Raw genomic sequence first — 26,604 nt, forward strand, 5'->3', positions numbered from 1 at the left:
GAATTCGATGGAAACTCATTTTAAAGTAACTCATTTAAATTATGGTCCAATAGAGGACAGTATTTTAAATCAGTGTTTTACTCCAGTTAGAAGGTTGATGGAATTAGGTTTGGGAGAAGAGCAAGTGGCTAGAGAAATTAGTATTTTTATTATCTAATTTTAAGAAAAAATCTTCATTGTTTAATGTAGAATGTATTACAGATGTTCCTCATTTTTCCCCCATTGACTCCCTCCTCCCCACTCCACCCCCCTCTCGCCTTTTCCCACACTGTTGTCTGTGTCCTTTGGTTATGCATATAAGTTCTTTGTTTTATTTCTTCCCACTCCCCAACCCCCTTTGTCAGTCTAGCAATGAATTTGTACTTCTTAATCCCTTCACCTTTTTCACCCATTCCCCCCAACTCCCCTCCCATCTGGCAACTAATAAAATGTTCTCTGTATCTATGAGAATGTTTCTGTTCTGTCTATTCATTTTGTTTGTAGATTCCATTGTTGATAGATATGTATTCATTGCCATTTTGTTTGTTCATATATTTTATCTTTTTCTTCAAAAAGACCCTTCATCATTTCATATAATAACAGTTTGTTTGGTGGTGATGAACTCCTTTAACTTTTTCTTGCCTGGGAAACTCTTTATATGGCCATCGATTCTAAATGACAGCTTTGCAGGATAGAGTAATCTTGGTTGTAGGTTCTTGCTTTTCATCACTCTGAATATTTCTTGCCACTCCCTTCTGGCCTGCAAAGTTTCTTTTGAGAAATCAGCTGACAGCCTAATGGAAACTCCCTTGTAGGTAACTAGCTGCCTTTCTCTTGCTGCTTTTAGGATTCTCTCTTTGTCTTGAACCTTTTGCATTTTGATGATGATGTGTCTTGGTGTGGGCCTCTTGGGGTTCATCTTGTTTGGGGCTCTGTGTGCTTCCTGGACTTGTATGTCTGTTTCCTTCACCAAGTTAGGAAAGTTTTCTGCCATTATTGTTTCAAACAGGTTTTCGATTTCTTGTTCTCGCTCTTCTCCTTCTGGCACCCCCATGATGCGAATGTTGGCACGCTTGAGGTTGTCCCAGAGGCTCCTTACACTATCCTCATTTTTTTGGATTCTTTTTTCTTTCTGCTGTTCTGATTGGGCGTTTTTTGCTTCCTTATATTCCAGATCGATGGTTTGCTTCTTGGATTTACGTACTCTACTATTGAATCTGTGTACATTATTCTTTATTTCAGTTAATGCCTCCTTCAATTCTGACTGTGCATCCATCATTTCTGACTGGTCCTTTTTTATGCTCTTGAGGCCCTCACTAAGTTCACTGAGGTTCTCACTGAGTTCATTGAGTATCCTTATAAGCAGTATTTTGAACTCAGCATCTGTTAGGTTGCTTATCTCCATTTCGCTTCGTTCTTTTCTTGGGGTTTTGTTCTGTTCTTTCATTTGGGACCTGTTTCTTTGTCTCCTCATTTTGGCTGCCTCCCTGTGTTTGTTTCAGCGTATTACTTAACGAGAGGTATGGGGCTATCTGAGACCAGATGCTGCTTGTTTGAAAGAATTTAGGAAAAACCTGAAGCAGGATCCAAGACAGGCCAATCCTATGATTGTGTCAACAGCTTGGGTGGGCCTGAAAGTTGGGTGGGGCGGGGCAGGGCAGGGCCTCAGGGAGTCACCAGGGCGGGGCCACCAGTGTGAGCCAGGTTGCCAGAGTCCCAGATATGGCGGCTGTCTGCCGCCCCAGGGAAGGGCTCACCAAAGGAACAAAGGCCTCTGACAGCACGTTCCCGAGAAAACCTCCTCTCCAGCCCTCGCTCCAGTGCCAAACAGCTCAGTTCTTCCCTGTATGTCTCTGGCACCCCTGGATCTGCCTCTCCTCCAAGCTTAGAGGGAGAGAGTCCGATAAGTCCGTGCGCGGGCCCTTTAAGGAGCTGCCTGGGGCTCCAGCTGCTTCAGCCTCCCTGAGCCTCAGTTCCTGCTGGTTTTCCAGCCAGAAGTTATGGGGACTCTCTTCCTGGCACTGGAACCCTGAGCGGGGCACCTGGTGTGGGACGGGGACCCCACAGTCCTCAGGAAGGACCTTCTGAGCCGCGGTGTCCTCCTGATTTTTATCTGCCACACATGGGTGTGGGACCAGCCCGTCCCCTCCGCCCTCCTACCAGTCTGGATGTGGCTGCTGCTTTAATTCCGTAGTTGTAGGACTTCCATTCAGGATGATTTCAGGCGGTTTTGAATGATGGTTGTTCTGTAGTTTAGTTGTAACTTTGATGTGGTTGTGGGAGGACGCGATACCTCATTTACCTACCCGCCATCTTGACCGGAAGTCTCCTATTATTATCTAATTTTAACATGAAAATATATTTTTCATTGGCATTAACCAGCTTCTGAAATTACTACTTTGGTGAATAATATAAAGATATTATAGAGAAAGCATCAGAGTAATAGAAATGGAGAATTGATTTCATTTTAGAAACTCCTTTTCTTTGGAATTCTAGTTGTCTTATGCCCAGGGTAGATTTATTTTAGGGATATCTGGGCTATGCTAGACACTCTAGTTAATGGTTCTTATTAAAGAAAACTTTATCACTGTTCTCTGGGATTATGGGTATTTGAGAAAGTGCCAGTAGGTCACTGGTGATTTGCATATAGATGATCATGCATGCCCTGGAGGTGAACCCTGGAGCAGTAAGATCTGAATTGTGCTCCATTTTCTACACATCTCACAATGAGACTGGTGGACAGCACATTTAGGTTTGTTGGCTAGACCTGTCCTTGCCTGCCCCAGGTAAACCCTGCCCTCGTCCTGGAAATCTCCAAGAATGTGCAGATATCCACTGGCTGCGAAATGGCTTGGCAGCCTAGGGGGCTCCAATTGAATTGGCCACTATCAGACAAGAGGATAATACATTGCATTAATAAAAGCAACGCATCCCTGACTGTTAGGCAGTTGTGTGGAGGCAGCTTTCCGGTCAGCCTGTATTTATTTCCAGGCCAACAGTCTATTGCTGCTTTAAGCCAATGCAGATCACATTTAATTCTTGCCTCTGCTTCCTCTTCCTTTGTCCCATCTGTCTAGTTCCAGCAGGTTTCAGGAATATCTAAGAATTATTGTTTTTTATGCTATTAAATCGATAGCATCTTTACTTCTGTAGTCTCCCTACAGTCTCCGTGGTTTGTTTACCAGTCAAGTACTGGCATGCTGTTTAAGGTAAAAAATACTGTTTTATTCACATATTTTCCTTCTTTATCTCTGCAATTTTTTTTTTCTCCTCTCAACTGCACAATCTCTGATTATGGTATAGTATAAAGAATCTGGACTTGAGAGTTAGTCTACATTACCTCTGTGATTTGGACTATTCACTTAACCACTCAAATCCTTAAAGTTCTCATCTATAAAATGGTAATGATCACGTATACTTCTTGGTGTAGATGGGAAAACGAAGTAATAGTATACATATGAAGTTTACTAAAAGTCCTTTCCTTATTCAAAGAATGAGGAGTTAGGACTAGGAACTGCAGTGAACAGATTCATATGGACACAAAAAGGATGCTGCCAGCGTGAGGGCTCTGATCCACCAGAAAGCTGGAGGGACATCTCCTGGCCTCCAGACAGCCATTTGACTCATGATTCTTTCTTGGCTTGTGAAGCAGTAACTGATGTCCACTTACTGGGGAGCATCATAGGAATATCCTGCTCGGAGTTGGCAGAGGGTTCCAGGGAAGCATTCGCCTTCCTTTTTCCAGAGATCAGACCTGTTTGGCCGACCTCCTGATCTGCTTCACTGCGAAGGTTTTCCCTAACTTAGCTCTAGGAGGGAGGAAGTTGGTGGGCATCAGTCTCTGCCTTCCACTGCAACAGAGAAGGGACGGTGTACACTTTGAAAGCGATTTTGCTGTTATTTAAAGAAGACTCTCTTGTAAAAGTGGATTATTTTTTGGCCGACTTTTCCCAATAATATTAACCAAATATATATTTTGAAGTAAAATGTCACCCTTAAAAGTGCTTGAAATGACAAAGTAGCATCTAAATCTTACGATATTAAAATATCAACTCTAGCTGGCAGCATAGCTAGAGTTTAAAATAACTGAAGGTGCCATTTAAAAAAGTCAGCTTCTTGCCCTGGCCGGTGTGGCTCAGCGGTTAGAGTGTCGGCCTGCGGTCCTGAGAGACCCGGGTTCGGTTCCCACTAAGGACACGTACCTCAGTTGCAATTTGTCCCCGGCCCTGGTTGGTTGGCCCTGGTTGGTTGTGCGGGTGGCAGCCACTCGATGTGTCCCTTTCATGTCGATGTTTCTTTCTCTCTCTCTCTTCTTCTTCTCTCCCTCCCACTCTGTCTGAACAAAAATGTCCTCTGAAAAAATGTCTGAAAAATGACCTCGGGTGAGGATTAAAATAAATTAAATTAAATTAAAAAGTCAGCTTTTTTAGTATATGTGCAAAGGCTTGCTCTTAAAATCTGTTTGTGTTCATGACTTTGCACATGAGGGTTGAATTCCTGTAGTTTCTTGGAGAAGACAAAACTGAAACCTTCTATTTTAGTCTTCATATCCAGAAACTAGGCTTTAGAATCTTGGGCACAAAATAAAATCACAGTTTACTTCTGAGAGACACTAGTCATAAAGCTCCAATATGCATTGATTTGTTTCATTTCCTATGTCTCACCTAGTGTGCTTCCCTTCCTCCCCATCTGTTTAGTGTTTTGTTTTGTTTTTTCTTTCAGTATTGGCCAGAAGTTACTGTAAGGAGCCCATCAACTTTGCCTCTTATCTGAAAGATACTGGGAAAATTACCTTCCTAGTCTTTCTTGAATTACTGTCAAGATACTGTAGGAAAAAGAGGCATAGAAAGTTCTGCTACCCACTCTTCTTCACTCAGATCCTCCAAATTAATGGCCCTTGGATGGGGATGGGGTCAGTGCTGATTGAATCTGTGACCAGGGTTGGCAAAACCAGGTGGAAAATACTTGGGAGCCTCGAATTATGCAGCATCAAGTCATGGACGCTGTCCTCAGTGGGAATACAAAGGTTTTCTGATCCCATGATCATCTAGTCAGGACAGCTGGCTGGTGCCCTTGGTTTGTGCTTTGTTAGAGTTTTTCTTTGAAAAGTGAAGCTATAGATTGTATTTATGAAGAGATCTAGGAGACTTAAAAATAATCTAGTTAAAGAAATACGTCTTTCTGGATTGTTGCTGTGATTTGGAAGGTATATGTAACTTGGTGCTACTTCAGGTGTGAAATCCCAAAGGCCATGTATTTTCATTTTTCCAGATCAGTCAGTGATTGAGAAAATTATTGACTATCAATATTGTTGAGGAGTGAATACACTTATTAAAATGGATGTATTGCCCATTTGAAATATTTTTTTACCTAATGGCCTGTAACTGAATTGTTTCTAGAATTTTCTTTTTTCCCTTTTCCACTCTCATGTATTTATTTTTTCAGACAAGAAGAACAGCCGAGGCCGTTTGTGTTGCATGCATGCTTGAGGAGCGCTGTTGAAGAAGTAAGATTCCTACAGACGTGTTCTCGGGTTCTGGTGTTTTGTCTCCTCCCCTCAAAGGACGTCCAGTCTCTCAGCTTACGTATAATGCTCGCAGAAATTCTCACCACAAAAGGTAGACTTTCATAAGTAATCGATACTACTAATGTGATGATAATTGTGCAAACAGATGTGCTTCACACTGTGATTGATGACACTTTGTAGGACACCTGCATGGGCCTTGCATACTGTAGGACATGTGAGAATTAATATATTTTCAAATTTTAAGTTTAAATGTCCCTTAGAGAGGACATCATTTGGCTGTGTGTGATAAACAGATTTGCATATAACGTTATTGGTAATGCAGAGTAGATTTTGTTGTTTATTTTGAAATATGATAACCAGCCCTTATGCTCTCGATAGGGAAGCATCCATTTGGGATAGCTTTTGAATTATCCAGGCCAATAATGTATACATTAATAAAAAAGTATTTATAGTCAAACTCTAGTGTGCATTTACTTAAAATATATTTGCTACAAGATTCATAGATAATGCTTATGTGTAATTTTGTGAATTTGGAATAAATAAAAAAAGGAACTGTACTACAATATAATGTGATTACTAGAAAAAAGTATATTCAGAAAGTGTTTAGCCAGGATAAGAAAAATGAAAGAAGCTGTGACCTAAGGGACATTTTTCCTATTTCAGAATTTCAAATAAATAGCATTGCATTTGATATGCATTGATTGACTATCTCATTTATTATTTCAGGATTAGCCATTGGTGCCCATTAGCTGATAACATCAACCACAGAGAAAAAGGGAACTTTTGAACCTAAAGTTAATAGAATGAATTTGTAATAGTGTCATTGACTTTTTAATGACTTCCTCCCTGAGGTCTGCTTTCAGCCTTTTGGGAAAATGTTCACTTTCATCTTTTGGCAGACAAAACATACTGAGCCTTATAAAAGAAATAAAAGAAAAAAATCGATGTACTTAATTTTGATAGCGTTGTTAACAATTTGGGATAGGCAGCCATGTGTATGTGTTCTTGTGTTCCCCATTTGGGTATTTAAAATGTTTCCCCAATGTAGCTTCAATTTTATAATATAAAAACAATTTCTTTAAAGGGCAATACCTTTTTCACGTGTGTTCTCCTTCCCCACAGTCTTGAAGCCAGCGGTAGCATTACTTAGTAATCCAGACTACATTAACCAGATGCTGCTGGCCCAGCTGGAGCACAGAGAACACATGAATGAGCAACACAAGAGAGCCTACACCTATGCTCCTTCTTATGAAGAGTTCATTAAGCTTATTAACAGCAACTCTGACGTTGAATTCTTGAAGCAACTAAGGTACTTGGTCTTCAATTGTAGCATGATAATAGCTATGAATTATCATACTCTGCCTAGTTAGGTGAAGAAGAATGTGTTTGCCTGCGAAGCAGAAATAAAGGAAGTCTATAAGTCTTACCACTTAGTGATAACTAAATTTATCCAGCTTCTCCTTAGCAGTGGAATTAGTTTTTTCAAAGCATAGTGTTTTTCAAATAATTAGGTTATAATAGATTGAGAGCTGTTTATTTGTTAAGAGTATCTGCTAGCTGCTCTGATGCTCACCTTAGGGGAAAGCATTGGAAGGAGATGATGTGTTTATAAAATTACAGTGCAGAATATTGTGCTGATTTTCATTTTTCTTAGAAAATGCAGAGGCCCAGGTTTGGGAATAAGGGATTCTTCACTAATTCTTTTGAGAAAACACATTTGAAGTATTCCCCAGCCCAGGAGTCTTTTACAGGAAAATTCAGTCTCACTTATCATACTTGAGATATTTTAGGGGTGAGTGTGTGTTTTTAATTTTTTTTTACAGTAAATATGTACATATGCAGTCTGATAATACAGTGTTGTGTAGCTTGTGCGTTTTCTAGGCTTCTGTCTCTCCGGTTACCCTGTGTTTAGTGTTCCCAGATGATAATACATGGGGAAGAAAGGCAACTGGTGTGCCATTTTGCTTCTGATAAGTAACTTTGGTAAATCATTGATAGGAAAGTAAAATATTGGCTGAAATTGGATTTTTGGACTATTTCCCTCTGAACTAGGGTCATCATTAAGGTGAGTTATAAAAAGGTGCCAAAAGACTTTTAAACAATTAGAACTAATTATTTTGAACAATAAACTATTGGTACTCTAGCATCATCTGTCATTTTGTATCTGAGGATAGTTCCTCATATTATAAATGAATCTTTATAAGAATTAGTGGTTTATCTTCTTCAATATATACTAACCAAAGGCTGAGGACTAGAAATGCTGTAAATAGCTTAATATTGGCAGTTCATCGTCTAGAGGGTCAAGCAACATCTTGGTATGTTCTGCCCCAGGAGATTGGACAACCTGCTGGTCATCATAGGAGCGTTGTGGATTGCCTCGATCTGTGTGGGCCGAGATTACAGTAGACATTCTGATTTTACATGTTCCCCTTTCCCTCTAATGCATGATGAAACAAACACAGCACTTAAATCTTTCTCTAACATCACTTCCTCTTGATGTCAAAACAGGGCAGCATTGAAGGATAGTACACTGGGAGTCCTAGGAAAACAGGCCATCTGAGCCCTGGGACAGACTCACAGGGCAGTAGAAATGCTAAACTAAACAATGGCTTTTCTAAATACTGAGATCATTCACATGCCATAAAACTAATTATTTTAAAGTATAAAATTCAGTGGTTTTTAGTGTATTCAAAGGTTTTGCAACCGTCACCACTAGCTCCAGAATATTTTTATGACCCTGAAAAGAAACCTGTATCCATTAGCAGTCACTTTCCACGCCTCTCCTGCCCCCAGCTCTGACCACCGTGGTCTACCTTCTGTCTCTGTGGTTTTGCCTGTTACGGAGATTTCCTATGAATCGAGTCATTCAACACGTGGCTTGTTGTGACTGGCACGTCTTCCACTCCGCACGTTTTCAAGGTTCATCCATGTTGGAGCATACATCAGTATTTTACTTCTATTTTGGACTGAATATACCCTGTTTTGTTTATCCATGTAGCAGTTGATGGAAAATTTGGGTTGTTTGCACTTTAAAGAATGCCCTTTGAGTGATCATGGAGCATCTTCAGTCATGTCATCAGTGACTGTTGATACATACCGGGTATGGCAAAAATAGGTTTATAGTTGTGAGTACACGAAACACAGAGTTTATTCTTGTATTATTATTAGTTATTGTGTTATTTTCCATATGAACAACTGTAAACCTACTTTTGCCCCACCCTGTAAATAAGAGTGAAATAAAACATTGCGGATTCCTAACCTCTCTTGACCACCGGCTGCCCACCTCTACCAGCCACCGACAAGGAGGGACAGCGGGCAGACAGTGGGGCTGGGTGTTTCTGCTGTGCGTTTTCTGTTCTATACGTTGAGTTCTCTGTTCTGCCACCTTCCTGTTAGGTGTGTGTCCAACACAGTTTTTAGAGTCAAAGGGAGGACACTTGGAGGTACTTTGGTGATTAGATCATCAAACTCTGAAAGTGGCTGCTTTATTAGAAACAAAAAGAATACATTTCAGATTTAATTAAGTTGGTGTAATGACTGAATCCAACTGGAATGACCTATACTTCTGACCTCCATCTCTTAATAAACTTTCAGTTCCTCATGTAGATCTTGGGGAAATGAGTCGAGAGATTCCTCTAGAATTCTCTTGTGACAGGAGTAGGAGCTTCTGGAAAGAGCCGTGTGCAGTCGGCAGCATCAGCTGGGGGATCACGGTAATCCTGAAGACGTACCGTCCCCTTAGCAAGCTCGGCAAAGAGCCCTGGAGAAAGAGACTGGGAAAGGCCCTTTTCTCAATCACAGATGTCCACATGCAGACTTCCTTTCTGGATCCTTCTGTACATCCTGCATTATCCTGAGGCAGTTTCCCCTGGACCTAGGACTGTGGCACTTCCTTGGACTTTGCCGTGTGATAGGATGCCAGGCGGTGCTGTTTGATGTGGCCCTGGTATGTCTTTTACCCATGGGGCTGTTGTCCCTGTTCACTGCCACTTCAGGACTAACCCATCAGCTTGCACAGCTTGAACTAGAGGCTTCCAGAGACTGATCATGTTGCTCAAAAAAGTAGGTGGTGTTGGATAAATTATCCTGTTACTTGGCTAGTTACTGTTTATCTGATAGAAAAATTGCTCTCTATTCCAAGGTCTGATCTGCTTATTTTTACTGACAGGCAAAATCGCTTTCTATCAGACTTCTGTCTAAAGCCTGCATCAAAGAAGTTTATCAGCTGCCTAGCACAAACGGAGTGCTTTCTTCAGTCGTAGTCTGAACCATTCTGTTGTTTGATAAAGTGAGAGCACACCGCTGTCTGACTTTATTAGTGTTTTTGATCCCTATCTTCAAATTGCTTTGCATAAAATTTTAGGATTGGCTGCCTAAGGCTGGGAATATGTCTTATTTAGACTAAGCAGTTGATGAAACTGTCCACTTCTATTTTATACACTTTTGAGAGATAGATGCATATGTTCTAAAGGGAAGAAAGTTAATTCAGCTGGAATGCATTAAAAACAAACAAACCTTGGAGGAGGTATTTGGAGTTCTGTGGTGTTTGATTTTTGTCTCAGTTGGCATGATTATAGAACTAGAAATGCTTCCTTAAAATATACTAAATTAGTACATTTTTACCCTGTGTATTTGTGTATTAAAATCACTCAGGCTTAAAAAAAATTACAGCAGGATATCTCACTTTCCTTAGCTACTCCCTTTTTTGTCTTTTCTAGCATCCAGGAAGTCGAAGCGAAGATGTGGTGACCGGATTGGTATAATATGTTGAATTTTCCAGGGTCTTCTAGTAGGAGCAGTAATCAATTTTGTTAGTAGAACAGGAGCCACAAATCTGAATGTCATCTTGATGTGGGCTATTCAGGGCAAGCTGAATAAACTTCCCACCGTCCATGTGGGCGGTGGGCCAAGGACCACAGTCAGAGCAGACAACAGAGTATAGAGCCAAGGAGCATCCATTAGTGAAGCACGGCAATTATAGCCTTACTGCAGAAAGAACTGCGTGTTCCTTTGTTTTGAAGATAAATCCGGAGTCAAAGTAAACATTAAACAAGGAAGATGAAAGGTTCTGCCCTCACAGAAAGGACTGGGCAGGCTGCTGCCCAGGAATCAGCGCGCGCTGTGTGATTCTTCTGCATGTTTGTGAGAAGTGCTCCAGTGAAGAGTATTTGCTTCTCCACGAAAGGGGAGCGGAACCTGGGCATCTCTAGTTTTAAAAGCTCCCCAGGTGATTGTAACATGAACTAGCATTGAGACTCTTCTTTAGATGGAATATTCTCCCACAGACTACCAATCCGAAGTCTTGGCTAGATGGTATGTCATACAGCTTGTTATATTTCAGTTCTTTGAAAACTATTTATCACTGTTTGATGTATTCTCCTGGGGAGGAGAATATTCACTAACCAGGGTACCTCATTCTTCTACCATATTATCGTCATAAACAAAAGCCTTCCTGTGAGATGTGCTTCACCCAGCACTTCTCACCCTTGGCAAAACTGACATTGTGGACTAGACAGTTCTTTGTTTGGGGGCCGATCTATTTATTGTAGAATATTTGCATCACCCTCGCCTCTGCCCACGGGTGCCAGGAGCGTGCCCACAGTTGTGACGACCAGGAATGTCTCCAGACATTGCCAGGTGTCTACTGGGGGACAGAGTCACCCCTGACTAAGAGCCACTCCTTTACCCCCTGACCGTATTGGAGATACTTGCATTAGTTAGGATTAGATTCACAAAATCATGGTGGTTTACCCAAGTACAGAGGGTTTTTTTCTTTCTTATATAAAAGAAGGCTGTAGTAGGCATTCCAGGACTGATACGGGGGTTCCCTCTCCTCAGGGACCCTCTGGCTCAGTGCTTTGCTGTGCTAAATAAACACATGTATTCCAGAGGCCTCCTGGTTCACGGTGTATTTTAGAATGCCATCCATCATAGCCAGGAAGCAGAATGAAGGCACGGAAATATGGTAGCAAAGGTCATGTACTGGCTGTCTTTTAAGGAAATTCCTGGAAGCTGTTAGATGACATTTCTGCTTATATTTTGTTGATTAGAACAATTGTGATATAATAGGTAGTCTTATTCTGGGCAATGTCAGGGTCAGTTAAAAGTGGAGGGTTCTGTTACGAAGGAAGAAAGAAGAATGGATTTGAAATAGGCAAATAGCCAGTTTTCAGCAGTCTGACACGTATAGCTACAGTGAGGCAGGATAACACCACTTCTCACACAAGCGTTAGAATAATACTCCTTTCCTGGACTGGACATTCGCCAAGGTTAAAGAGATGCCAAGCAAATGCGCAAGAAGGGGAAAGCATTCTCTGTTTGTAAACTGCCATTTGTTGAATATCTAATATGTATTAAACACAATGTCAGGTTCTTTATACTCATCACCATCATTCTAACGGCCACATGGATTAGGTACTGTTATTCTCATTGTATGGTTGAAGAAAGTAAAGTGACTTGCTCTGGATCACATAGCTGATAAGGAAAAGCTGGGGTTTGAACTCAGGTCTGTCTGACTTCAGATCCCATATATAAAGCGGAGTAATTTGTTAGCCAGATGGGTAGAAGACAGCATTGACACAGCCACAACCTTGTGGAATTTCCTACAGGTGTAGTGATAACTCTGGACCATCTTTGAGCCTTCGCAGGCACTAATGCTTGCATGAGAAAAATACCACCAGCAGGTGCCATCCTCTAAGACAGGGGTAGACTGCCAGAGAAACAGGCAGTAATATAATCAGAGGAACCTGTCCCTGCCATAATTTTATTTGCTGCCAGTCCAGTCTCTTATTAGATTCTTTAGTTCTGGATTTATTTATTTCTGACCTCTCAGTTAAAGAGCAACATGGGAAATCTGAAAATAGTAGAGAGGACATTCTAACAATGAATGAAAAATGTTAAAGAGATTAAGGGTTATTTAGCTTGGAAGAGAGAAGCAAACCTTTTTTTAGTGCATACTGAGATTGATGTGGTTGGTGGTCTGTGTTTTGCTGGGATGAAGCAAGAGCGATGGGCACAATGATGGATTAACTTCAGAGATGATAACTAATAGTAGAGTGGGTTAGTGAGGGAATCTGCTAAATATTTTTTCTTTACATATTTAAGGGGATGGATTTTTATCTTTGAATTAGTTTAGGTGCATTTTCACATGAAGATAATATAGTAACAATGTTAGAATCTGAAAATTGCATGCTTCTGTGTAAAAGAATTTGAATTACTTGAATGCTCAGTGTTTTGAACAGTGGTTGATTCTGAAACTGTGTTGTGAATCACGAGCAGTGAAATAGGATGACATTATAGAGGAACACGGAAGAAAAAATTGCATGTGCCTAAAGATCGACTAATGCACCGTGTCAGAAATCGATCAGCATATACAAACATCTAGGGAAAGGGTAGTGTGGGTGGACAGGAAAGAAAAATCAGTGTGGAAAACAAAGAGAAGCCTGGCAAGTTTTTAGAAGAATAACAAATTATTACAAATTTAGTTAAAAAACTCATTAAAATGCGAGGCTACCAACGAAAAATGTTCTAAAAGATGTTACGGTTTTATGAAAAGTAAAAGTACATTGACTTCAGAATATAAATCCTTCTGTTGGTGTCAGAGAAATAGCAGAGGACACAGAGGTAGGAATTAAACATGTCAGAGAACACAGGTCATTTTCATTTAGGAGCAAAGATAATTAAATTTTGTCAGCAATGTAAAATTTGATATGGAAAGGGAGATTTTGGTATAAAGAAGTTCATGATCTCTCTGAAATTAAGAGTCTGCTCTGTGCTTGACTTGGAGCAGCACTGGCTGTGTGGGTAAGGCATGTGCTTTATGAAGGCACGTAGGAGCACGAGGCAGTTCCGGTAAAGCACTTCGTCCAGAATCTGCATAGTCCTGATGGTTAGCTGCTACAATTGTTACAGTCATTAAACTAAGGATTGCGAACAGATTTAATTTCACTGTGAACACTGATCAGTTACGAGTGGTACACTGGAATTCAGTGTTCCAGTTTGGAGTTTGATGAGACCCAATAAATAGAAATGCTCCTCTCTCCATCCTGAGGTCTGAGCCATTTAGGGCGAAGGAATAAGGCAAATGAAGACCAAAGTATTACTCTTGTTACTGATAGATCATGGGCAGTGTGGTCTATATATCTAAGCAGTGTACTCTCTAAAACAGTCTCAGAATTAGACATTTTCCCCATCCAGCAGTGCTTGACCGGAATAGGCAGTGCTGGAGCAGAATAAACCTCCTTGCCCCTGCTTCTCTCCCCCCACCCCCCGCCCCCCAATCTCCCTGGCAGGTGCAGAGTCAACTTGCTGGCTGGCCTTGGATGCAGAGAAGACATGCTCTTGAGAGGAAGGAGAACAGAAGGACTGTGCTTCAAGTGCCCAGTTCCTCCTTCTCTTTGATTGGATTAAAACCTCATCCTCTAGGGAGAGAGGAGGGGAGTGAGTGAGAGGTGGAGAGAGACCAGGGATGGAACTTCTTATATTAGAATGAAACATCAAGAATTGGGGGTAGAGTGGGCTGGAAGGGTTATGTTTTTTTTCTTAAAAAACAAAACAAAAAAAATGTGGTGCTAAGTCCCTACTCAACAGAGACAAATTTTATGATTCACAAGGTCTACTAAAGGAATGGCAGTGAAGAGTGATAGAGTGGTGGGCTGATCATTTTTAAAACTGGCTTTTGTGCACTGGCTGGTTTGGGTCAGTGGTTAGAGCCTCAGCCTGCGGACTGGAGAGGCCCGGGTTCAGTTCTCGCTAAGGGCACGTACCTCAGTTGCAGTTTGTCTCCGGCCCCGGGTGGGGTCGTGTGGGTGGCAGCCACTCGATGTGTCTCTCTCACATGGATGTTTCTCTCTCTCTCTCTTCCTCCCTCTCTCCCTCCCACTCTATCTGAAGGTAAATGCAAAAGAACAAAACAAAACTGGCTTTTGGGAGCAGGGGTGAGAAACCCTGACTTGTCGCATTTGCTGTTTCTGTGGTGTTAACACTCCAGCCATGGACAATTTAAAGCCACTGGTAGGATGTCACCGAGTGTGGAGGTGGGAAGAGATTTACACACCTTTTCATATATATATATAGTTTCTGTCATACTGATTCAATAGGTATAAGTAACCTTGACCATAGATAATAGTAAAATGAATACATTTATTAGGAAATATATGAATTTTGAGGACTTTTACATTTTAAAAAATATAATTTAATTGTAAGTTATCATAATTTAATTTTAATGATGATAGGTTTCATTCCTGAAAATTTAATAGCCAGCTTTGTGAGCAGCACAGCACTGTGTAGCGGCCACACATGCTCTGTTTTTTAATGACTGTGCACAAGACAGAAATGCAATTCTAGAGGAAGATGAAGGTTAACCACTGAAGAAGCCAACCCACAGTGATCAGTCAAGCATCAAAAATAGACCCAGGCCATGAACATGGGCTCCTGTCCAGATCAGACAGACCTGGGTTTGTTTCACAGACCTGGTTTGCCTTTGCTGCTTGCAAGCTGTGTGACCTTGAACAAGTCATTTAAATTCTGGGCCTCAGTTTTAACTTTGAAATGGAGGAAATAGTTCTAGTTCATAGGGTGGTTGTGATGATTACATGAGAGCATGCATGTAATGCATTAGCACAGTTCTCAGGACATGCTTGCCTTTCAGTAAGAGCTGAAAAAACAACAGTGGTCAGGAGACGGCAATAAATCCTCAGATCCCGACTTGAATAGCATTCCTAGATGAGATGAGGCAACATAATAATATCTCATTTCAGAAAAACTTCACTCAAAATGTATAAGAAAGTCATTAGGACATCTTCAGTATAGATGGTAAAACTAGGCAACTAAAGATGATACTTCATGAACATTCTGAATGAAAATGCTCTGTGTAAGAAAAGCCTATGAATAAGCACTGTGTACTTATGTGATATAGCTGACATAAACTATGAAGAACACTAGTAAAAAGTAGGCACAGTCCAGCCAGTGTAGCTCAGTGGTTGAGCATCGACCCATGCACCAAGAGGTCGCTGGTTCAATTCCCAGGACATATGCCCAGGTTGTGGGCCTGATCCCCAGTGGGGGGCATGCAGGAGGCAGCCAATTGATGTTCTCTCTTATTGATGTTTCTGTCTCTCTCTACCTCTCCCTCCCTCTCTAAAATCAATAAGAAAAAAAAACAAATAAATAAATAAAGTAGGCACCGATAGCACAGAGGAAACTTGTGGTTTTCTTGAGGTTAATTAAAGGGTACAGGCTAGCCAGGGGTGACAAAGCTTGGGTTGCTTCTGTAACATGTAATTTCTGTAGGCTCTAGGAACTAGAAGATGAATATATGGTAACATAGTTATTTTAGAAAGATTAAAAGATATCAGCAAGATTAAGAAGATAGAAATCACTCATTGTAAGCAGATAAAAACTGTTAATACTTGTATGATATTTCCAGATTATTTTCTGTATATGTAACATAAATTGTGTGTGTGTGTATACATGTGTGTGTACATCAGTCCAGGACACCTCAGGCTACTCTGGTCCAGAACTTTCTAACTGGTATGGCTAAAGTACAGTGTATGGATGTGTGGAGATGAAGGTTTCCTCGGCCGTCAGGGTAGGGCCTGGGATGACCGCCACCCATGTTCTGCTCAGACAGTGTCATCACTTGCTCTGGGTGCCAGACAGAGCGGGAAGGCTCGGAAGCAGGACTTAGCCTTAGTGTGGAGTCAGCGCCCTTCTGCCCACCAGCAAAGAGGAAAGCAGGTCTGAAGGCCCTGAGTGGAAAGGGCGTCTTACTCCCCCGAGTCCGAACTGAAAACGTCTGCTCTGTGCTGCCGCTCCCTGGTCCTTCATACCGTTAACATGCATCATGGAAAGGTGGCTCGGAGCGCGGATGCGCAGGAGCACTCAGGCATAAAGCCCAAATGTGATATTCCGCTTTGTTCTCAATGTTGGTGAAGGTAAAAAATTGGATGACACCCAGTTTGGGCGGGGTGTAGAAAAACAGACAACCTCATGTCTGCTGGGAGGAGATAAATTATTGCCTTTTTGTCACAGTTTTGCAATATGAAAAACAGGTAAAAAAAAATATGCATTCTTATAGTTATTATAATAATTTATCTGAAGGAAATATTCATGAGTGTGTAGAAAGATTTCTCTAAGAATGTTTTATATAATTTAACTTAAAATAGAGAAAAGCTTGAAATAACCAAAGAGCCTAACAATAAGGGTTGGGTTAAGAAAAAAATTGGTGGAGGTATATAATGAGTCGCCATGTGATAATGGTCTTGTTTCAGAATATTTAATATTAGAAGATAGTAACCATAAATTAGTAAATCAAAAAGGCTCTAAGGCAGCATTTATAGCATAAATTCAGTCTTATAAACAACAAAATATCGTGTTTGCCTAGAAAAAGGGTTATAGAGAAATACCAGACTTCCGGTCAAGATGGTGGTGTAGGTAAGCGCGGTATCGCCTCCTCCCACAACCACATCAGTTACAACTACACTACAGAACAATCATCATTCAGAACCGCCTGAACTCACGCTGGATGGAAGTCCTGCAACTACGGAATTAAAGCAGCAGCCACATCAAGACTGGTAGGAGGGGCGGAGGTGGACGGGCTGGGCCCACACCCTCGTGTGGCGGATAAAAATCAGGAGGACACCTCGGCTGGGAAGGTCCTCCCTGGGGACTGAGGGGTCTCCGTCCCACACCAGGTGCCCCGCTCAGGGTTCCAGTGCCAGGAAGAGAATCCCCATAACTTCTGGCTGGAAAACCAGCGGGAACTGAGGCTCAGGGAGGCTGAGGCGGCTGGAGCCCCAGGCAGCTCCTTAAAAGGCCCGCGCACGGACTTATCGGACTCTCTCCCTCTAAGCTCGGAGGGGAGGCAGCTCGAGGGGCGCCAGAGACATACAGGGAAGAACTGAGCTGTTTGGCACTGGAGCAAGGGCTGGAAAGGGGCCTTTCTCCGGGACAAACGTGCTGTCAGAGGCCTTTGTTCCTTTGGTGAGCCCTTCCCCGGGGCAGCAGACAGTCGCCATACCTGGGACTCTGGCAACCTGGCTCACACTGGTAGCCCCACCCTCGTGATTCCCTAAGGCCCCGCCCCACCCAACTTTCAGGCCCACCCAAGCTGTTGCCACTTGCTTAACCATAGGATTGGCCTGTCTTGAATCCTGCTTCAGGTTTTCCTAAATTCTTTCAAACAAGCAGCATCTGGTCTCAGCTAGCCCCATACCTCTCATTAAGTAATACACAGAAACAAACACAGGGAGGCAGTCAAAATGAGGAGACAAAGAAACAGGTCCCAAATGAAAGAACAGAACAAAACCCCAGGAAAAGAGCTAAGCGAAATGGCGATAAGCAACCTAATAGATGCTGAGTTCAAAATACTGCTTATAAGGATGCTCAATGAACTTAGAACCTCAGGGAACTTAGTGAGGGCCACAAGAGAATAAAAAAGGACCAGTGAGAAATGAAGGAGGCACTAATTGAAATAAAGAATAATTTACACAGACTCAATAGTAGAGTACGTAAAGCCAAGAAGCAAACCATTGATTTGGAATATAAGGATGCAAAAAACACCCAATCAGAACAACAAAAAGAAAAAAGAATCCAAGAAAATGAGGATAGTGTAAGGAGCCTCTGGGACAACTTCAAGCGTGCCAACATTCGCATCTTGGGGGTGCCAGAAGAGAAGAGAAGAGAGAACAAGAAATCGAAAATCTGTTTGAAACAATAATGGCAGAAAACTTTCCTAACTTGGTGAAGGAAACAGACATACAAGTCCAGGAAGCACAGAAAGTCCCAAACAAGATGAACCCCAAGAGGCCCACACCAAGACACATCATCATCAAAATGCAAAAGGTTCAAGACAAAGAGAGAATCTTAAAAGCAAGAAAAAAGCAGTTACCTACAAGGGAATTCCCATAAGACTGTCGGCTGATTTCTCAAAAGAAACTTTGCAGGCCAGAAGGGAGTGGCAAGAAATATTCAGAGTGATGAAAAGCAAGAACCTACAACCAAGATTACTCTATCCTGCAAAGCTGTCATTTAGAATCGATGGCCATATAAAGAGTTTCCCAGGCAAGAAAAAGTTAAAGGAGTTCATTACCACCAAATCGTTATTATATGAAATGTTGGAGTCTTCTTGAAGAAAAAGATAAAATATGTGAACAAAGAAAATGGCAATAAATACATATCTATTGACAATGGAATCTACAAAAAAACTGAACAGGCAGAACAGAAACATTCTCATAGATACAGAGGACATTTTGTTGGTTGCCAATAGGAGGGGGGTTGGGGGAAAAAGGTGAAGGGATTAAGAAGAACAAATTGGTTCCTAGACTGACAAACCTCAAAGAGAAGGGGGTTGGGGGGTGGGAAGAAATAAACCAAAGAACTTATATGTATAATCAATGGACACAGATAACAGTGTGGGAAAAGGCAGGAAGGGGGCGGGAGTCGGGAAGAAGGGGGTTAATGGGGAGGAAATGAGGAACATCTGTAATACATTCAACAATAAAGATAAAAAAAAATAAAATACATTTGAAAAAAAGAAAGGAATACCAAATGTTGTGATTAACTTTGAATAGTGTGCTTCGTGTATTTCCTAGTTTTCTTTAATGAACATATGTTCTTTAGAGAAAGTAGAAATTGGTTCAGCATGGAAAGTACAGTCTGCCCATCCATTTATCAGGCTGGGGTAACAGATACTAAAGGCAGCTACAAAGTGAACAGGAAACAATCCCTCTTCCAAGGACATGCAGCAGCCGTAGGGTGTCACAAGGATCCCCTTCTTTGAGTGACTACTGCTTTCTTATGCACGGAGAAACTCTGCTCTCTAAAATCTGTTAAAAAGTTGCTCTGTGAAATTCTGTCAGTAAGAATGACGCATCCTGCTTGTGCCTGGAGGATTTCAGTCACATGACATAGAGAAGCAGCCTCATTCATCACCCATAAGTTGAGCTACAGCTGAGGGGTTTCTGGGCTCAACATTCCACTTTGATCTTAGTTTCCAAGGCAATGGGACCCTGGATCCACCTGAAAGTAACCTCTTTACACTACCCTGTGTTGAGCCTATGAACTGCTGCCTCATTTAAATTTCACCTACACTCCATCCTTTCCCAGAATCTTACAGTAACACTGTCTTTTCCTTTGTTGGGGAGATGCCCATGGTTCTTCTTGCTCAGTGCAGTGGATCAATAAACCTGATTTTGTTGAAGTACAGTGACCCTGGTCGTCTTAGATTGATTAGGCTGTGACACTCCTATAGTCAGGAAAAAAGTACGGCTACTTACAAGTTTTATGTCTGTTTAACAAACACAGACACACCATCTCCCTAAATAGTGCATATCTAAAGAGTCAGTAGTGGGGTAAGGAACGATAGTAATAGTAACATTTATTGAACTCTCACCATAGGGCAGGCACTGTTTCAGATAATTTAAAGGTGTCCTCTTATTTTCGTAGCAAGCCTATCAGGAAAAATACTGTTACTCCTCTTTTATTTATTTTTTAATCCTCACCCGAGGACATTTTTACATTTATCTTCAGATAGAGTGGGAGGGAGAGAGGTGGGAAGAGAGAGAGAGGAACATTCATGTGAGAGAGACACATCGAGTGGCTGCCACCCACACGACCCCAACTGGGGCCGGGGACAAACTGCAACCGAGGTACATGCCCTTAGCCAGAACCGAACCCAGGACTCTCTGGTCCATGGGCCGATGCTCTAACCGTTGAGCCAAACCGGCCAAGGCATGTTATTCCTCTTTTTACAGATGAGCACTCTTGAGTTTTAGAAAGTTTAAATAATTTCCCCAGGGTGACACAGTAAATGTTGGAAGCAGGATTTGAACACATGTCCTCTGGTGCCAGAGCTCACATTTATAACTACTCTGAGAGACCCTTCTTCAGTTGGGAACCGGCTTCAGCTTAGCTTTATTTCTTCTCAGCCTCTTTAACTGAAATCCCTCTAATGAAAACATTATTTCTAGACTAGTACAAAGTAGTCTATGACTACTCTGAAAATATTAAACTCCTCATTTTTTCTTGAACATGTGTATATGCGTGTTATTCTAATCTACAATATAGCTTTGCTAATTTTAATATAAAAGAGTACTTTAAACCATTTACCATACTGTACACCTGAGGCTAGGATTCGACCCGCCTTTGACTCTTCTAGGGTTACTCCAGAAGTGCACCCCTGGATGGCTTTAAGGCAGTGTTTTAAATCTGTGTGAGGTATGCCTAATGAGATGCAGAGACTTTTTTTTAAATTTGGCTTGTAGATAATTTTGAAACCAGTTCTAATAGAATTGCAGAGCTTTTCTGAACAGTTGACAGAAAAGGGACAACATATCTGTAGATTTCTAAGGTGATAATTTTGAAGGACCGTGTAGCATTTCAGGCGAGTTTAAGATTAATGGGAAAGGTTCATAAATACAAACCTCTTCTCCTACTCTAAGTCTTTATTTATTTAGCTAAGTATGGAAATCTAAAGGGAGGTGAGGTTGCAACGCAGAGGGATAGGTGGCAGCTATCTTTGCGTGACTTGGGACAGAGGGATATTATAGGTAAGATCTTGCTAGAGTTGGAAAGAGCTGGATTCTTGTTATACTGCTTTCTCTTAATACTGGAGTTTGCACTATCATTTTGGGAAACTATACTAACAGTCTCTGCACTTCTGATCCAGAGAATGTTTGCAGATATCAGTCCTCCTAATTCTTGAACCAAACTGGGCACCAGCAAGGCCATGTCCTCCTCTAGAAGAAGAAAGCCGAGGGAGGGACAGGTCTCCTGAAGGCTCCCCAGGGGACTAGGAACCATCAAGGCTAGCCCGCACTTGGATGCATATGTTTATACGGCTTTGATGAGAATGAGAAAGTCACTCATTTCCTACTTTGCCTTTAGGTACCAAGTTAAAGTGAATTCTACAAATTCATTAAGTGCCTACTCTGTGCAAAGCACTGTGGGGAGGGTCTGGTGTATATAAAGATGAGTTGATTGTGGATCCTTGGATTCTTTCCCCTTCCGTGAAGGTGCTAATAGTCCAGCATAGGAGACTTATGTAGGTATAAATAGTTAAATATGAAGCAAGATATTAAGGCCAGAAGTAGAGTGTAAAAAGCTAAAGTGGACAGGAACAAATATTTCGTCCTGTAGAAGAGAGGATTCTAAGAAGCTTCAGAGAGCACTGGCCATGAACTGAGTGTTTTCAGGACAAACAGGATTTCAACAGATCATGGGAGGGATTGCGTGCAAGAGGGAGAAGAAATAGAGCAAAGGCTGGGAGTCAGGAAACGGCTGGAGTGTTTGGGGGGTATTGCATATGGTCTGGTTTGGCAGGAAAATGGTGTCCAAGAGGGATACAGAAAGCAGCAAGGGTGGAAAGAGTATCTGGCATTGGCCGTGCTTGTATGCTTTGAAAGACCTGAGGCAAGGTAAACATGAACTTATAGTGAGTTTTAGGGTAGCAGGAAAATGGTTAAGAACATGAGCTTTAGAGTCACACAGCCCTAGGTTGTAATTTTGGCCCTAGTACTTAAAAGTAGTGAGACATTGTATAGGTTTCTTAGTCCACTTGAACTCCAACTTCCTCAGCTCTGTAATGTCAAGATAATTGTAGCACTTTATAATGAGGGTTAAATGAGATAATATAAAATAAAGTATCTAAACAGATACCTGGTACCTAAAAGATGTGAGTTTGTGAGGAGTCCATGAGTAGCTGTGACTCTGATAAATTCATGAATCTCATCTAGGTTTTAGCAGAAAAGCAGAAGAATGTATAAAGCAGGCCGAATGTAACATTATATCTTAGAATGCTGTTTGTGTTCAGAGTAATAATTAATGTTAAATAGCTTTATTAGGGCAGATTCTTAGTATAATCAAGGACTAAGAGACATTCAGTATAGATGACCTTGTTTAGGGCAATACTTAGTAACCTCAGAATAACTCTTATGAACTTGAGTTCAAAAACCCACCTGAATATGCTCAGAATAACCACAACTCTAGGGTTGTTGCTTTTTCCTGATTCAAAGGTGTTCTTAGTCACACATACGTATACCTAGAGTTGTCAGCTTTTCTGCACATTAGAACTACCTGCGGAGTGGAGGCAGTATTAACACCGTGGCCCCACTGCAGGTACTCCCTCTGTTGGTCTGAGACGCCCTTCCAAGTGAGCAGTAATGAGGGTGATCACAGATGGTGGCAGAGGGACTGGAGGAGGAGGGCCGCTGGAGAAGTATGTAGGACATCATCATCCGGTAGAACTTTCTACAGTGATGGGAATGTCCATCCGTACTGTCCAGTCTGGTCCATGAGCCGCTGTGCCTCTGGAGCACGTGAAATGTGGCTACTGCAACCAGGGAACTAAATGTTTGATTTAAGCAGATACGTGTGGCTTGTGACCACCTTACTGGACAGTGCAGATTCAGGGTGGGGGGAGGGGAGAGGGAGAACTTGATCATAATCTCAAATTTCTGTTTTCAGGGAACTGAGTGGGGGAGCATGTTCATCATTCTCACATCAGGGTCTCAGAGACCACTGGCTCGTGGCACACACCCAGTCTGGTGTTGAACTCAGTCCACGTCGGATGGTTTTGATGCTACATGGGCAGGATTCGCACTTCTGCATAATATTCGATTAGTACAGCATAGTCTAAACGTATCTCTAAGAATGATATTTTCTTCCTGTTTAACCTTTTCTTTCTCTCTGTCTTTTAAAATCAGGTATCAGATTGTAGTGGAAATAATCCAGGCAACTACAATCAGCAGCTTTCCCCAGCTGAAGAGGCAAAAGGGTAAGAACCAAATTGTTTTCTTCAGTTACGCGGTCTGAGGTCTGTCCCTGGTCTTCTCTCTCCTGTCGGAGCTTTGGCAAGTGTGAGCATTCTTCTGGCTTACATTAAAACGTCGTAATTTTTACCGTGATAGTATAACAGCATTAGAAAAAGTAAATATAATTTAATCCTAACAGAAAACTTTGTTTGTGTTTCTGTGTTCCTTTATAAACTTTATTCATCTGTAGTCATAATTCTTAAAAGGGTAAAAGTATTGGTTGGATAGTGCTTTTATTCTGTTTTTAAACATAACATGATTTCATAATTTTTGTCACATAGCAAAATTTAACCTTAATATTTATTAATATTTCTATTTTGAAATATAATCTTGATCATTTAAATGACTCCAGTGAGTTGCTGTTTCGCAATTTACTTAAAGTTTTCCTTTGGTTAAGCATTTAAATTGTGAAGACCTTCTGTCCTCCTTCCACTCTTGTACATTGTTAAATTTTTTTTCCCCTTTGTTGATTTCAGAGAGAGAGAAAGGGAGAGGGAGTGAGAGATAGAAACATCGATGAGAGAACATCGACTGGCTGCCTCCTGCATGCCCCCCACTGGGAGTTTGGCCCACAACCTGGGCATGTGCCCTGACTGGGAATCGAACTGGCGACCTCTTGGTACATGGGTTGGCACTCAACCACTGAGCCACACTGGCCGGACAATTGTTAAAGAAATGAGTTTTATATTGTGTGTTTTCCTCTTTGTTTTGCTTGAAATGAAGAGCCTGCCACCCAGGCATGGTACTGAGGGATGACAAGGTGTGGTGGTGGCCCTCCACCCCCTGGTGGTTTGCCTGGTGCTGGCGTCTTCCCCGTCTCATCCGTGAGGTTGAGAACACATTGCTGTCTAGAGTGCAGAGCAGGTTTGATTCGTAGCCGAGGCAGCAGACACTGCCGCCTTGTAGGCTAGACTTTCCACAGACGTCTCCAGGCCCACTCAGGTCCCTGTGGGAGAGCAGAGCGTGGAGGAGCAGGGAGGAGTGGGCCAGACACTCCACGCACACTCTGGGCTCTAACCAGCACACAGGCCGGAGGGAGCTGGGGTTGGGGACTTTTCCTGGTCTCTGAGTCGCTGACAGAAGGTAGGAGCTGGTAAAAAGGGAAATGAAGGTCTAGACTGCGGAGAGGTGCTCATTCTTCATCTCAGCCCAGTAAGGATGATTGTGCACATGCGTTCATTCAGAAATGTTTGCTGGACACAGACACGGTGGTTATGAACAGTAGTGAACACACCGAACTCTGCACTCGGGGGAGTCCCTACGCTAGGAGAGTGGTGTGGTGTCTGCAGTGAGGCATTGCAGCCCTGGATAACGGTAGTGGAAAGGAAGGGCTTGATAAGGAGGATTATGGAGGAAAGAAGCCTCCTTGGTGACGCAGGGAAGAATCAGATGAGGGACATCACAGTGCTGGCTCTCTGGAGAAGTAAATCAGTCTGAGATCGTGACTGCTGGTCTGCTGCTGACCCTGTTCTGCCCCATTGCTTCAGGCTGGTGTAGAAGAAACAGTGTTAGCGCAGGAGTTAGGAGACCTTGGCTCACATGAGGTTCCCTGCTAGCTTCCTGGTGAAACCTGGACAAGGCTAGGATTCCGTGTTTCAGTCTAGCTTGAGTGCTCTAGATTATCATACAGGGTTTCTCAGTGAAGACGAGAGTCAGGGAAGGTCGGGGGGGCCTACCAGTTCAGGGGAGAAAGGGCTCATTGGTCTTGGGCCTCTGAGTTGGCCCAGTAGGAGGATCTGCAGGAGAATCGGAAGGAATTTGGGATGTGTCTGTCTGCCGATTCATGGTGTGGAGAGAGAGCAGCCTGGAAGAGAAGTATTTGGAAGTTACCAGTAAGAGATAATAGTTAATGGTCGTCTCTCCTTCTGCTGTCTCCAAGTCCAGCATCTTTGCAAAGTTGATGCCATATTCCCCATTATTAGAGGAGAACAATATATTAACAGTCTGACATGATCCTTGATTCACAATACCATCTGCTGCCTCACGGTTGAAGCTCACATGTAGTTGATTTCAGTTTTAAATAGTTGAGTTGTTAAAACTTGTGTATGTGCTTTTTATAAAAAACATTAATTTTAGCATTCCCCCTTAGTCCTTACTTTGTCTTTTAATTGAATATTTAGTAATATATTGAATATTGTAGGAAGCTGTTCCCTTTTCTCTGTGACTTTTGGAGTTTTGATGTGAGGCTTTCAAAAAGGTTACTCTGTAAACTAGTCCAGATAGCCATTATACCTCATTGTCAAAGTAATCTTAATGTAGTTCCAGATAAATATGTGGGTTTTTTCCCCTTGAAGAAGTCTGTAAGTTAAGTTTGACTTTTAGCATTAAGAGGCTCCCCACAATATAATTGTCATGTGGTTTTTGGACAGCTTTGCATTTTAGAAACAGTGAAAATATCACCAGGCACAAAGCCTCGGTCTGAATGTTAACCTGTTGCCACAAGCCCCGCCTGTCCCACTGCTGCCCTGCACCCGGGAGGACCTCAGCGTCCCCGCGGCCGTGCAGGGATGCCGCCAGGCCGTGTGGGCTGTGTAAGCAGTGTCCTTGCCAGTGCTGTTTCTCCTCACTCCCACATTCTCTTCCTGAGTGGAAATGGAAGGAGTGTGAGCAAAGACTGAGCAGATGGAAGATCCTGAGCATGTTTAGGTTTCAACCTGGAGACGGGAGCTATGCTTATGTAGTGTATATATGCTATCAAGGCAGTTTTGTTGCTGCATTAAGGATGTTCTTGACAAGTCTTTTTCCATCATAACCATTGATGATTTAGAAATGATATGCAACTGTGAAAATACTTTGGGGACTTAAAGGAAAAATGCGATGTAACAAAAGGTGGGGAGAAATTGCCCTCTGAAACCTTGAGGAATTCACTGGCTCACTCTGTACTGCCAAGTGAGAGTGTCCAGATCAGTCCCACATAACTCGTCATCTTCTGTGACGGGCATCAGCATCCATCCGTGTAAGTCAGAGGCCGAGGAGTCTTCCTTGCTCAGCCCTTCTCCGCCATGTACTGCAGCTGGTCCATCATCGTCACACGGATTGACCTCCTGGATATCTCAGCTCTGTTCTCTCCACACCACCGCTTTCACCAGCAGTCTTTCTCCAGCTATGGTGATGGCTCCTTGATGTGTTTCCTTGTCTCCACTCCTGCCCTTACTTAATGTTCTTCATACTGAAGCCATAGTGATTTAAAAAAATAGAGATCTTATCATGTCACCTTCATCCTTTAAGCCTTTATTATCTTCCCATTGTTCTTAGAATAAAAACTCCTTGATGTGAAACCCACAGGGT

General features: G+C 42.2%; 1 protein-coding gene across 3 annotated transcripts in view; it reads left to right on the plus strand.

The window, feature by feature from the left end:
• SNX25 (sorting nexin 25) overlaps window positions 1-26,604 on the plus strand; it is a 113,058-nt gene that overhangs the window by 46,039 nt on the left and 40,415 nt on the right. For all 3 annotated transcript variants that reach the window (XM_036250355.1, XM_036250356.1, XM_036250357.1), the window contains 3 exons: window positions 5,425-5,597; window positions 6,629-6,815; window positions 23,209-23,279. In XM_036250355.1, coding sequence (XP_036106248.1) covers window positions 5,425-5,597; window positions 6,629-6,815; window positions 23,209-23,279 — 431 coding nt within the window. The remainder of the gene's footprint in view (window positions 1-5,424; window positions 5,598-6,628; window positions 6,816-23,208; window positions 23,280-26,604) is intronic.

The sequence above is a fragment of the Molossus molossus genome, unplaced genomic scaffold, assembly GCF_014108415.1.
Source record: "Molossus molossus isolate mMolMol1 unplaced genomic scaffold, mMolMol1.p scaffold_m16_p_9, whole genome shotgun sequence".
NCBI lineage: Eukaryota > Metazoa > Chordata > Mammalia > Chiroptera > Molossidae > Molossus > Molossus molossus.